General features: G+C 39.2%; 1 protein-coding gene across 1 annotated transcript in view; it reads left to right on the plus strand.

Annotated features, from left to right (window-relative positions):
• The first annotated feature begins 895 nt into the window (after positions 1-895).
• The window catches only part of rab2a (RAB2A, member RAS oncogene family), a 28,913-nt gene continuing 16,521 nt past the window's right edge, over positions 896-13,287 (plus strand). The window contains exons 1-3 of the mRNA XM_005938188.3: positions 896-1,101; positions 10,786-10,857; positions 12,550-12,617. Coding sequence (XP_005938250.1) covers positions 1,056-1,101; positions 10,786-10,857; positions 12,550-12,617 — 186 coding nt within the window. The 5' untranslated portion in view covers positions 896-1,055. The remainder of the gene's footprint in view (positions 1,102-10,785; positions 10,858-12,549; positions 12,618-13,287) is intronic.

Genomic DNA, 13,287 nt, shown 5'->3' on the forward strand with positions numbered 1-13,287 from the left:
TGTATATATATGAGTGGTTGTGTATAAATACACAAACCATACAAGTATGCTTTCAATTGTGTAATTTAAGTGATCTAGGTAGCTGTGTTTTGGAGTTTGTACGTGCTTTGTCTCTAGGGGCCACCGTAAATATTTATATATAAACATATATAAATAAAACCACTTTTTTTTTTTTTTACATTTTTTACATTCCATTTGTGCATAATTTTATATTATTGTTAATTAAATTAAATTAATTAAAGCAACAAAACAACCTGAAGATCCGGTTCGGAGCCAAAAGAACCGGATCTTTTTAATGAGCCGAGCCGAAAGAGCCCGTTCTCTAAAAAGAGTCGGAAATCCCATCACTACTCTGAATCATGCTTTGACACTACAATTGATCATCCAACTATTGGCTAGGCTGCTTTTGAAGGTAAAATTGTAATGTTTATCCAGTCGAATAGAGGTTTGCAACTGTAAAAGGGGATTATTATATTTGTTGCAAACACCATATTCCATTAATACTAATTACACTGCACTGCATGCATGACATGATTGGGAGCTGAGTCCCCGTAAAGGTTTGAGCCTAGAATCGCCATTGCTATGTGGTACTGTTTATGGTATTATGCATACCGCTTCACGGTGTTGTTTCATTTACATTGTTTATCCTTGAATTTGTTTTATATGTTGTGAAGGTGGCAGCAGTGATCTCTGCTCCCTTTTTATTTCATTTTTTATTCATTTAATAACAAAGTGAAGTGATTCTAATACCTCCTGAAAAATTTGTTTGACTTTTTTTTTTTTAAGGTGTTTTTTTTCCCCCCATCATTTCCACTAAGAGTGGAAGTAGTGAAATGCATCGTAAATTTCCGAGCAGACCCTGAAGACCTCATTGTGTAGCGTGGCGAGGGCGGGCCGTGTGACGTCGAGCCGAGGCTCTGGCTGTTTATTGTTCCTTCCTCAGCACGGACAGAGAGAAACGGGCTAACAGTCTGTCAGCCACTTTCTTCACACGGTAACGTTCGATTTTACGAAGGTGTAACGGGCTAGACAGCTAACTGCACAAACCAGGGGTCATGGCGTATGCGTACCTCTTCAAATACATCATCATCGGAGACACGGGTAAGTTACAACAAGTGCCAGTTAGACTGCCAGTTAGCATTTACCTAGCTCTTAGCCGCTAGCTAGCGGCGTATTTCCGCAGTGTTGGATAGTTCAATGACGTGGTAAAAGCAGAGACAGAAGGGGTGGGATGACAGCTCCAATCCTTCTCTATTAACATATTTAGATAACAATAAGCGACCCCTGGCAGTGTTAAAAATCTACAGAGGAATCTTTACACAAGCTGCCTTGGAGTAGCTTGTGTCAAGGTTGATAGCGGCTGATAAATGTTTGGGCCTTTTGTCCCTTTGCGTCGAGGGTGGGGGTGTTAGCCACAGCTTGCCAGCCCAGCTAAGTAGCTTTAGCTTTTCCACCAAATATTTAGCAACCGACTGTCACGACATCCAAATAATGCTTCACTCACTGCAGCTACATACGACAGACAACCACACTACCAATTTCTGTTGTTGTTCATGTCTTATAATTACTAAACATTAGCTTAGCTTCTTGTCAGAGAAGGCCAAGACGCCAAGCTGCACCTCTAATATTCCCTGAAATGGCGTAGAGCAGATCTAATTTCTGGCTACATATATCCATGCGATTTGGAGTCGTTGCATGGTTCCATGTTTTGCGCTTCATTTACCGAAATGTAGGTTTGTATATCTTGTGCTGGAAACCGCTCAATTAGCCGGCGGTGTTGTCATCTGTTTACTTTTAGCAGGCTGTACTGATGAGGGGTACCGCTGTGTAGTTGCAGGTACATTTCTATATTATACTGTTACAGCACCAGTTTTAGAAAAGGCGGCAGGTCTTACAACTGTGAGGTACAACGAGAGCTTTAGTAAGATAAACTGCCAGCAATAGCAAGAGGCAGCTAGAAAATTTTCAGAGTAAATAGATATTGGGGAAAGACTCCCATTGTGCGGATATGTAGTTTTGTCTTAGATGATGTACACTGTGGTGGGTTTCATGTTTACTACACTGTTATTGCCAAGCAGGGTCACGTTCTGCCTGCTGCTGTTATGATTTCGTACAAGTATGTTGTTTATCTTCAGTAGTGAATGTTGAAAAGGTCCCAGCTTGATTACACAGATGTCTACACCAGAAATACTCCATCTGTGCGCCACTTACTTTTGCCTCAAGAGGCTTTTTTAAGCACACACGCGGGCATTGCAGTGCTAGCCTCGTTTTGTTTTTCAAGCATATTTCCAGGGGGAAATAGTATTTATTTTTTAACTAAAATATCTGGTGTCCAGGACATAACATGTAATTAATATTAGTGTCAAAAAAGCTGCTGGGCCAAATGTTCCATAGCTATCATCTTCTCATCATATGACATTACAAATTTAGCGTGGGGTGTTTGGGATCACTTTCAGGAATCCCTGGAAAGAAACCTAACATTAGTCTGCCAGGTGAAAATCTAATTGGCTCACTGATTTGTTGTTGTTGTGATCAGTAGAAAGGCTTCTAAATAGGTTTAGGGGCAGAGTAGTAGTAACTGTATACAACAGTAAATAATTGTAAAAACATCATTTTCTGCATGTAATATGTCATTTTAATACAACGTTACATAATCCCAATATATCTGACTGTTCTGTCTGGCTCAATTCATCTGGGGCTGAGAGATACATCAAGAGTGATTCTCAGAAGTAAAAACCTATCCAGCGATTGCTTGAGTAAAATATATTTTCCAGCATTGTCAATGATGACACTCAAAGGTGCAGGAGTCATGATGTTTACTTATACTAGGTCATGTGATTTCTGTCAACAGAAAGGTCAGCAGTTACACTTATGTATAGGAGACAGGTCATTTTAAGTAAGAAACTAGCCTGCAATGTTGTAATCATACTATGATGCAAGTCAGACTGATCAGATCATCTTAAACTAAGGTGGGTTGGGGAGAAGGGATTTAATCTTGCAAACAATGTATGTAGCACTGTTCATAAGCTACAATGCTTATTGCTAATTATGTAGCAGTGACTGGGAACAGCGAAGCTGCTTACGAGTTGCTGCATGTAGATGCAGGGAGAGAGGGGAAGGAGACAGTGGGGAGTTTATCTCTTGCTTACCAGCATACCAGCAGGATGGCACCCAATCATATTTAGTCAATACAGAAATAAATGATTTAGCCTACCTTTATTAGTGAACATAAGTCAATAGATGTTAGCTGAACAGGTATAACAGTATGAAATATTTGTCTGGTTCTTTATTCCCTTGCTAAAATTGAAAATTTCTAGAGCTATATTTTATCTGTAAACAATGTTAATACCAGGCTATAGCTTAGGCAAAAAACAACAAAAAGCCCAGTGCAAGGCATGTAATTCAGTGGGTGAATCACTGGTATGAGTAGAACTTGCTAATTTTTGCCACCACCTAACTACTTAACTAACTAGTTAGACAACATCAGCTTGGCTTGTGGCAACTTTGTGGACAAAGTGTGGGGCGATTTGCCTGCCTTTGAATGTGAAAAGTGTGTCCGAAAGAGAAAGGGACATCTTCTGGAAGAACTCTTCTGTTTTCTGGAAGAACTCTTTTTGACTGTGATCGGTTTTTGTATTTTCATTAGGCGGTCAGTTTTTACACTTTTGTATGACTGTATTTAATAATTTTATTTTGGAATTATTTGTTTCTTCTATGTTTAATTTTATAGAATATAACACATCTTATCTTGGTCTTATCTTCACCCTAAAGGAGATATGATGGTTATTAAAATCTAAAACCAGTCATAGGCTAGTAGTTGGACAAGTTTAACTTGGGTGTGTCATCTTGTTACCTTGTAACTGCTTTGCTGAGTCAAAGCAAATCCACAAGTTTAAACACCAGAAAAACCTCCGATCTCCAGGTTAATCAATGTTCAGTGAGGCTTTTATTGTGAAAAGTAATCATTAAGGCTTCCATCTTCCCCATGTGCCTAGTATGATGGTCAGTACCAGTAAGGGTGCTGTAATCATTCATCTACACATGAAGACTGAGGAAGATGTATTTCCAGTCAGTGAGTTTTAGTTGGGTTTTAAGGTGTGATGCGTAGACATCATTTTAGTCTGAGGAAACATTCCCAGCTAATGTCTGTGAAGGTTCTCAGTCATCCAGGTCATCGTAGTCAAAGGAGCTTAGAACTGAAGAAGCTTCTCAGATGAGAGGTGAAACGTCTTCAAGCAACTTAAAGAAGTCCAGACGCTTTTCTTTGCAAGCTCCTTTGATTCCCAGCTAATACACTCATGCAGCTGGTGCTCTTAACCCCACCTGCCAGACATGTATTCAGAGTTGACACTTTTTTCCTTTGGTTGAACTCAATAGTTCAACTAGTTTCTCACAGAGATTTTTCTTTAAAATATTAACTATAATTAATACAGAAATACAGCTGCAGTGTATGACTTTCTAGGGGGAAAAACACACAGAGACAAGTCACTTTGTCCAGTGGCATCCTACCTTTTTTGGCATGTAGTATGTGTTTTGGTAGTTGTTCACCTTAGGTGTAGATTCATGGCCTGCTATTAATTTTCTTGACCTTTATCTAACTTGTCCATGTGTCATTTTAATTTGGCGTCTACCCATTGTTGCTCTAATGCCTGCATCCTTGCTGTGTTGCTGATGCTTTCTGAAATGTGACATTTGTCAAAACTTACCGTATATCATTCCAGGTGTCATCACCTCTCTCTCCTCTTATTTTCTCTCAACCCTTCGTGTAGTGTTTGAGAGGAGATGCTTTGCTTTATGACTTAAAGGAGTAGCAGGGACTTGCACAGGCGAATAATGATAAATCGGATTGACTATTCTGAGACATAGGAAAAGGTTAATTCAGTGTTGACTGTCTCTCTGACCCATGGCCAGGCTGTCCTCAGATATAGCTTGCAGAAGACAAACTGCATCTGAACAGAAATTATAGCTTCAGTACAGATTGAATGTCCAAAAATAGGCTCTGTCCTACTGAACACAGCCTGTAGATCTCCAGCTTTTCAAATTTTAGAGTTTGACCCCATTCAGAGAATTTGAGGTTCATTGTTTCACAGCAGTTTTCATTATGAAAAGCACAGACAGATTTCAATATGCACAGCTATAGTTCGTTGGGATTTTTTATGCAATAATATCCGGTCTTTGGCTAAAATGAACAAATCCTTCATTCATGGACCTTTTGTTAAGTCCTGCGTGTGTATCTGCTTTGACTAAAGTTTTTTTTACAGGTATCCTTGGGAACTTACAGTGGAGTTGTGGTAAATGTTTGTGTGTAGTTTTCCTGTCTAATAATTATGATTATTAGCTTTCCACAATTCACCCCCCCCCCCCCCCCCCCCCAACAAATGACGTCATTTTTTAAAACTCTTTAGATGTGTTCATGAGAAAGGCTGCAACTAACACATTTTCATTAGTTATTAATCACCTGAGTGTTTTGCTTCAAATATTTGGTCTATGAAACCTTTGATACCAAAGAAAATTGCTCAAGCAAACATTACTAACATCTATGTTAGGTCATACAACCACCTAAAACTGTAACCAGGCAGAAACATAACTTAAACAGAAACTACCTGTCCTTGACTTGTTTTATCATTAATCTTTTTGCGGTATACAGAGTATGGTGTCCCATAAGCCCTAATTTAAAAGACCTCTTCGCGGTAATGACCAGACTGGAGTGTGAACTGAGCTAACAAGTGTGTTATTCATAGTTGAGGTGGTTTTCTGATGACAGTAGTGTTTGAGGGATAACATTGCGTTCATGTGTGATTAAACTGGGTTAATGGGGGACCTATAACAGTAAATATTAACTGTGTGAAATCTGCCTTGTCAGGATTGTGGGACTGCAATTTGACCAGGTTTGATTAACAAATAGTCCCACAACTTGGGATCTAATAATTATTGTTGTATGTAGGGTCCTTCATTCAGAATAGAATGCTGATTGAGTTTAAGTTTTAAGGATCTCTAAAACTATAACTTCAGCTATTTTATATTGTTCTCAACTTCTGAAATCCCCTGCCGACAGCCTATGGGGATGACAGCTTCAGATCACACTTGAATGCACTTGAGTAATACTTAATGTGCAAAAAACTGTTCCCGTGGACAGTTCCTGTCAAATTCCTCAGCAGGGATTGTGGTGCAGTCTGCTGACCTAGCCAAGCTTCAAGCTACTGCTGTAAATGAGCAGAGCAACATCACACTGGCTTGCTGGACGCTCCTAACACATCGGCACCAACCATTTGCAACAAGGTTGTGTATTGTGCCTGCTGAATGTCAGCGTTTTCTTGTCTCATTTCAGACGAAATAGTAATTTTTTCGCTTGTGTTATACTTTAATTCTCAGCCCACATCATCTCTTCATAAAACATAATTGCTACATTTCTGAGTGCTAGAGATGAAATGGTATCAACATTTGACGTCTTTAGTGACCAGAATAACAGTATCAGGAATAAGTGAGTAGGGTTGGGCCATATCATACTGTTCACGGTAATACTGGTATAATGTTGGGCAATGATAAGAAAATGAAATATTGCAATAGAATATGGGTAAAACGCGCATGTGCAGTGCCTTTGTTTTCATATGCACATGGAGGAAAAAGCGTGCCGGCGACGGAGAATGAGAAGAGCGAAAGCGGATCGTTGAATGAAACTGATGAACCAGAACTGGTTTGTAAAAATGCTGCAACTTCAGTGGTGTGGAACTGGTTTAGCTTTTGTCCATCAGATACACAACAAAGCACTATTTTTGGTACCGCATGCTAGCGGGCCGTCGTTATTACCGTGTTTTTTGGAAAATACGGCACACTTAAAATCAATCCTTTGATTTTTCTGAAAATCGACAGCGCCCCTTATAATCCCGTGTGCCTTATGTATGAACTCTGGTTGTGTTTACTGACCTTGAAACGATTTTATGTGGTACACAGGGCTCGAAAATCTGTCAGACGTCTTTGCTAAGCTACGAAGCCGCACAGCTTGATGGATTGTCGGAGCATTACGGCTATCGTAGGCAGGAGCCTCGCGGAGTGATACGTACTGTGCTTCAGCATAATATTACCATATTGTGTGTGTATAAGCTCTTTTTAAGTTTTGTGGATATTATACATGGTTATGCTGACGACATGTCGGCCAATTTCCACTGGAAATGCCTTTTGGTTAAACTGTCAGCGAGGAATTTGCACTGTTAAATTTTTATATAACTTTAATGCACATAAAAAACAGCTGCTTGTTTAAGTGAAAATACATTGATGGGTTTTTTTCACTAATAAAGTTGTGGAGTTGTAAAGTATTTTGTCTAGTGTCAATTATATCGTCAGTTATATCGTTATTGCAAAATTTCAAATGTATATCGTGATAAATATTTTTGGTCATATCGCCCTGCTCTATAAGTGAGCATATTTACACATTTTCATGTGTTAGAGCCTCGACTTATTTTTCAGCAGATGAGGCCTGAGGATGAGGGTGGAAAGGGATGTAATGCTCAATTTGTCCTGCCGGATTAACAGTTTCAACGGTTTTTGTCTGGAATGTGTAAGCAAAGACTGCAGTCATACTACATGTACAGCAGCACAACAGCATCTAATGTTTTTACATGAACAGTCACACAGAAAACTTCAGTTGTGATTATTGATAAGCTGTGAGCAAAATAAAAGGGGAAAGTCATTACATTTGACATTTCTCTGCTCTCACTATAATATTGTTTGTGGTGCTCACAAATCAGCTCACTTTCTGCATCCTCAGTATAAAACATGAACACAGACATCATGACGTCACTCGCTGATTTGTGCCCTGTTATAATGTCTGTTATGGTTTTGTGTTGGTTGTGTCAGAAGACCTGACGTCATCAATGCCTCCTCACCATTTATACTGGCACTGAGGCCATGCAGTCCTCCCGTGGACAATAGGTGTCACCACTGAAGCAAAACGTCAACTTCAACATCAATACTGATATAGGACTAGAAGTTGAAAGAGGAAGCACAGTGATTGCAGTATTTTTGTTTTTGTCTTTTTCAACGTTTTCTCCAGAACGTCTTACTCTTCAAGCCGTCCAATATCTCCTTCTGTACAGTCCAAGATCTCTGCACTTTAACTGGTGGTAAAAATGGACACAATCGTACACTCTTGTTTTCAACCTGGCCTCACCAACTGGCTGGGTTTACAAAAATTGAGTGGTGCCTGACTGGCTGAAACCACACCACATCGTGGTTCATACTAGCAGACTTGTCAGTCACAAGTTGTTAGTCAGTGACCATCTTTTTAGCCAGCACTGTTTTTTCCCCTCTTTTTACAGTTAAAATGACCAGAATTTACAAATGTGCTATTCATACCCAAAACGAATGACTGAGCCCATAAACCCATAATCCCATTAGGAAAGTATTTACAGAGATGGAGTTCAAAGGCAGTTTTCACACAAAGATCTGTAGGAACCAAAAGTCCTTTTGCAGTTGTCACCCCTGATGGCCATTAAAAAAAAAAGTATGTTGCATTATCCTCACTTTTCAAACCCTAAAGCGATGTCAGTCTTTTGTACTGTCTAGTTTTCAATCGATTTTGGTTGAAGTGTGTTAGCTGTGATTTATTGTAATTAAAAACAATTTGAAATAGGTATCAAATAAAGGTAAGAACCTGTTCAGTCTGGGAAATTGCCCCATGGTATGAGACAACTTGTGAGGTGCTCGGCCATGATGGACCTGTTACTATGACAACTGTTGAAGTGAGCTGGAAAAGGATACTTTTTTACAAGGTATCCTTGTCTAAAGAACAGGGCCGTGGTTTATGAATCATTTTGTCGAATGCATCCTATTTTTTTTTAATGTTGCTAAAGGTCAAAGCTCCACTGTTCAGGCTTTTGTGAGAGCTTTCCCATCAGTGTGTGGATGGGTGGATGACAGGTTGTGTAAAGCGCTTTGGGGTCCTTAGGGACTAGAAAAGCGCTATACAAATACAGGCCATTTACCATCATTAAAGATTTTGTTATTTGCCACAACTATGGCAGGTGGATATTTTTACTTGTTAGTGGATCACATTTGTTGAGTCATACTGGTGTTTGTTCAAAAAGCGCAATTTAATTATTCCACCTGTCAGTAATCCAGTCAACATGTTCCTTTTGTTGTCTGACAACCCAGCATGTATGTCCAAATTTTCCTCTGTGTGACGAGATCTGGTGAGAGCTAGACTGTTTGGTTTCTGTTTTTGTGCTTTCTATCACAGTCACTAATTATGACTCCAATTGTAGCCATGCTCTGCATTTAAAGACACAGCATGCTTTGATTCTAGGCCTCTGTAGACAGGTTGCTTTTGCTCTGTGTCACAGCCATCAAGCTGTTACCTCTTGTCAGAAATGAAAAGTTCTGCTATGTTAAAATGTATGTTAATTGCATTGTGGCTAATTAGAAAGATTGCTATTACTGTTTTGTTGCTTTAGTAGTGCAAGAGTGGCTATGAGCAGGTGTCTGTTGACTGACGGAGGTAACAATGACTTCACTGTTACACCTTTATTTAACTTTCTCGAGATCCCTCCATCCCTTACTAGCAACAGCGTCGTCGCACAGGCCCTGCTTAGCAACTTGTGACCCGTGGAAACCATGGAAGAGGAAGACCATGTCGCACCTCCTTGAGTTTCTGCCAGCTACTGTCTCCTTAACGTTCTCTTTTATTCTCCTGTGGTCATCCCTCCCCCACTTCCTCCTCCTGTTTTTCTTCTTACACACACATATGTTCACACACTCCCAAACCCTTTGACTCCAAAGCCTTACTTACCATATTTGCTGAGTAAATCATTCTATACCAGCATTCTCCATTTTCTTGAATGTTCCTGATACTCTTGGTCTTTTTATAAAAGGGTTAAAATTGTATCAGGTTGAGTTAAAGTTGATTCAGTGCTTTCAAAATGCATCTCTTCACCAATAGACATCAATATTCTTCCTTAAGGGATTTCTCACCGTAGCATATTAGCCTTGGAGGTGGCAATGGGCAGGTTCAAGGTGGCAGGAATTACGGCTGTATTTTTTTTTTCTTTTGTTTCCTTGCTTTCGTAACTGCTCTTCACTAAAGGAAATTTTCTTTTTACTACACGCTTACAGACACATCTCAGTGACAAGTGACTAACCTTTTTTAAATGTTGTAGAAGTACTGTGGCACCAAACCTGTTGAGTGTGTTTGTCATGCTTCTAGATATTTGTGTTGAGGAAATAACAGCTCGCACTCGCTCTGAGAATCTGCTCACCATTTCCATCTGTAGTTTGTAATGCAGTTAAGTCAATGTGTCTTTGATTTAATGATTGCATTTGCAAGCACCTGTCATCTGACTTCCTAACTCGCTGTTTCGCTTTGGGGGTTTTTTTCCAATTGAGAATAAATTACCTAAAACAGAATTATGAACAATGAAAGTGTTGCTTTTGTAAGTGTTTGTGTATCTGTGGGAGTTTGCCACATTCAGAGCTGAAGGTATGTGTGGATTGCCATTGAAAATAGGCACGCTCATTAGTGCCCTTTTGGCTACATAAAAATTAGCCACCTTTTATAGCTCAGTTAGCTTGCTAATAGTTAGTTAACTGGAGCAAAGCTGATGAAATGGTGTGCTCCCTGCTGGGTCATTTGAACATGATGTTGACTCCAGTTGTCTTATATTAAAAATGTAAGAGTTGTAACTTGGTGTTTTGCCAACCTACAAACAGCAGTGGCTCTGACTTGTAGTATTTTATTGTCAGCATATGAATGAATCCCCTTTAATTCTGTTTGTGTACTTTTTTTTTTTTCAGGTGTGGGAAAGTCATGTCTATTACTACAGTTCACAGACAAGAGGTTTCAGCCAGTTCACGACCTCACCATCGGTAAGACCACCTGCATCATTTATAATAAAAACATAAAGCATAATTAGATGACTTTTACTAATTAAACTTGATAGACTAGGTCAGACTAAAGTAAAGTAAAAGTAATATAGCTGATGCTATGTTAACAACATAAAAAACTAAGTAAAAAGTAATTAGATGCTGAGTTAACCAAAACCCTTCTGATATTCAGATAATTCAGATTTTACTGTGTACAACTCCAGTAGATTTGACAGAGAGGAATAACCTCTTACAATTGCATCCGTTACAGAAAATTGCTTAATTACTTTGTGCAGTATGAATGGCCATAAAGCCAGCTCTCAGCTTTGCAGTCTCCAGTATTATTGAAATGCAGATGCTGCTCATTTTACGTTTTCGCTCGCTTCTTCATTTTTCCTTGACACACTTGTGTACCTGGTCTGTACCACCACAAAACGTCTGCCCCCTTCCTTCTTTCACACAGCCCTTCTTTGCATGTGATTGGCTGCACGGTGTGCCCATCAAAATAAAAACCCACCCCTGCCCTGTATGGATTCTCAGCAGTGCTGAGTTCCATAGTGCTGTTTAAATCCGAGTGGGTCAGCGGCCTAAGCCATATACTGGATCTCTTGCCAGCTCGTGTGATCTATGTACAATGAAAGAATGAGTTGGAAATCACATGCTTTGTAAAGCAGCTTCAGCCGGAACACCACCCCTGCTACAGGGGAGGAGCCACTGATAAATAAATAAATAAATAAATAAATAAAATATAAAGCCAATATTTACATCCAATTTTAGCCTTTGGCCTAAGAGCAGATATGTGATTTCAACTTCAAATTTGATCTTAAGCACAATGCAATGTATACTTTGTTGTGTCTGTGGGGCAATTTATGTTGGACTCAAAACACAGATGACCCAGTAATTATAGCAGCTATAATCCTTATCAAGTGTTATGTCATGTAGAAATTCAAACCTCAGATTACACACATTATGCATATCACTTGCGATCACTGGTTGTGTGACAAGAACAGCATGAAGCCATCACACAAGCCCCACAGCCTCCATCAGCATTATTTAAGATTGTAGATAAGATTGATTAAGGTTGTGTTTACATTGTGGTACTCTTCATGGTCTGTATAAAGGTGGATCTGGAGAGTATGAGATAAGTCCAAGTGGGTCCATCTCCTCAGCTTTGCTCATATTTAAAATAAAATGTCTGGCATCAGACCTCTCCACAAATCTCTCTTCCTGTGAACTAGGCTGAGGGATCTATACGCTTGTGCAGTAGGAAAAGCATAGCAGTGTCATTTGAAAATTGTAAAACTATTTCTGAAACTCTGTCATTGACCCCGATGTGCTGGGTTTGACTTCTCCAACAGAAATTATAAATGGATTTTCATCATCTCGGTTAAAATCAACAAATGGCCGATCTGCAAAGCTTTTGAGGTGTTTCAAGTGCTTACTTGTCAAATTGCGATAATGTTAAGGACGTTATCCATATCCTGCATATTGCCTGCAGGCAGATGATAATGGATATTATATAGAATCGACCTCTAGCTTGAATACAGACGCCATGTCTTTTTAAAAGCATTTGATTGCTATCAGAATCCATCAACAGATAATTAACAATTAAGAAAAAAGTCTTCTGTGTAAGATCTGTGTAGCTTTTATTTAGAAAGGGTTATTCACCCATCTTCTGTGATTGTGTCTATGCAGGTGTGGAATTCGGCGCGAGGATGATCACTATAGATGGCAAACAGATCAAATTGCAAATCTGGGATACGGTAATACATATACTGTTTTTCTACCTTTTCTTTTTCAAACAGAAAATATAACTTGAATTTGTTTCCTCAACTGTAAGTGTATTTAAGTCTTATAAATGAAGGTTTCAAGCTTGTTAGTATAATGTGGCAGGAATGTATTGAATTTTGTTTGGCTTTTATTTTTTTCCAAAAACTGCAACATTATTATTCTTTTATTATTATTTAACTTATGTGCAGCACTGCAGAGCAAGGACCCTTTTCATTTGTTTGTTTGTTTGTTTATCTAAAATGCATGCCTGCATTATGGGACAGTCCCAGAAAATGATGTAAATTGTGACTTTTGGATTGGTGGACTCTGATTTTTCACAGCTTGCACTTACAGCTTTAACCAGCAGATGGCGTTAGAGCTCTGTGAATACCTGTTCTCTGATCTTAAGGAAGCAGTGTGAGAAAAGGGACCAGCACTTCAGTCCTGGTTCTCTGGTCCCAGGATAGTGCATTTTGGGGGGCCCACCAGTGAGATTATTGTCTTTACCTGGTTTTCTGGGTTTGGCCAAAGTGAAAATCTCAGCAACAAATTTGGATTTGTATAGTACATAATCTCCTAATAGTTAGAGAAGCCACTTGGGTTATTGTGCAGGCTGCACTTGCCGCATGTATGCTTGTGTGTTTCTTTATGCACGCCTGTTGG

Source organism: Haplochromis burtoni, unplaced genomic scaffold (assembly GCF_018398535.1).
Source record: "Haplochromis burtoni strain Fernald_Lab_line unplaced genomic scaffold, NCSU_Asbu1 Contig_243, whole genome shotgun sequence".
Classification (NCBI taxonomy): Eukaryota; Metazoa; Chordata; class Actinopteri; order Cichliformes; family Cichlidae; genus Haplochromis; species Haplochromis burtoni.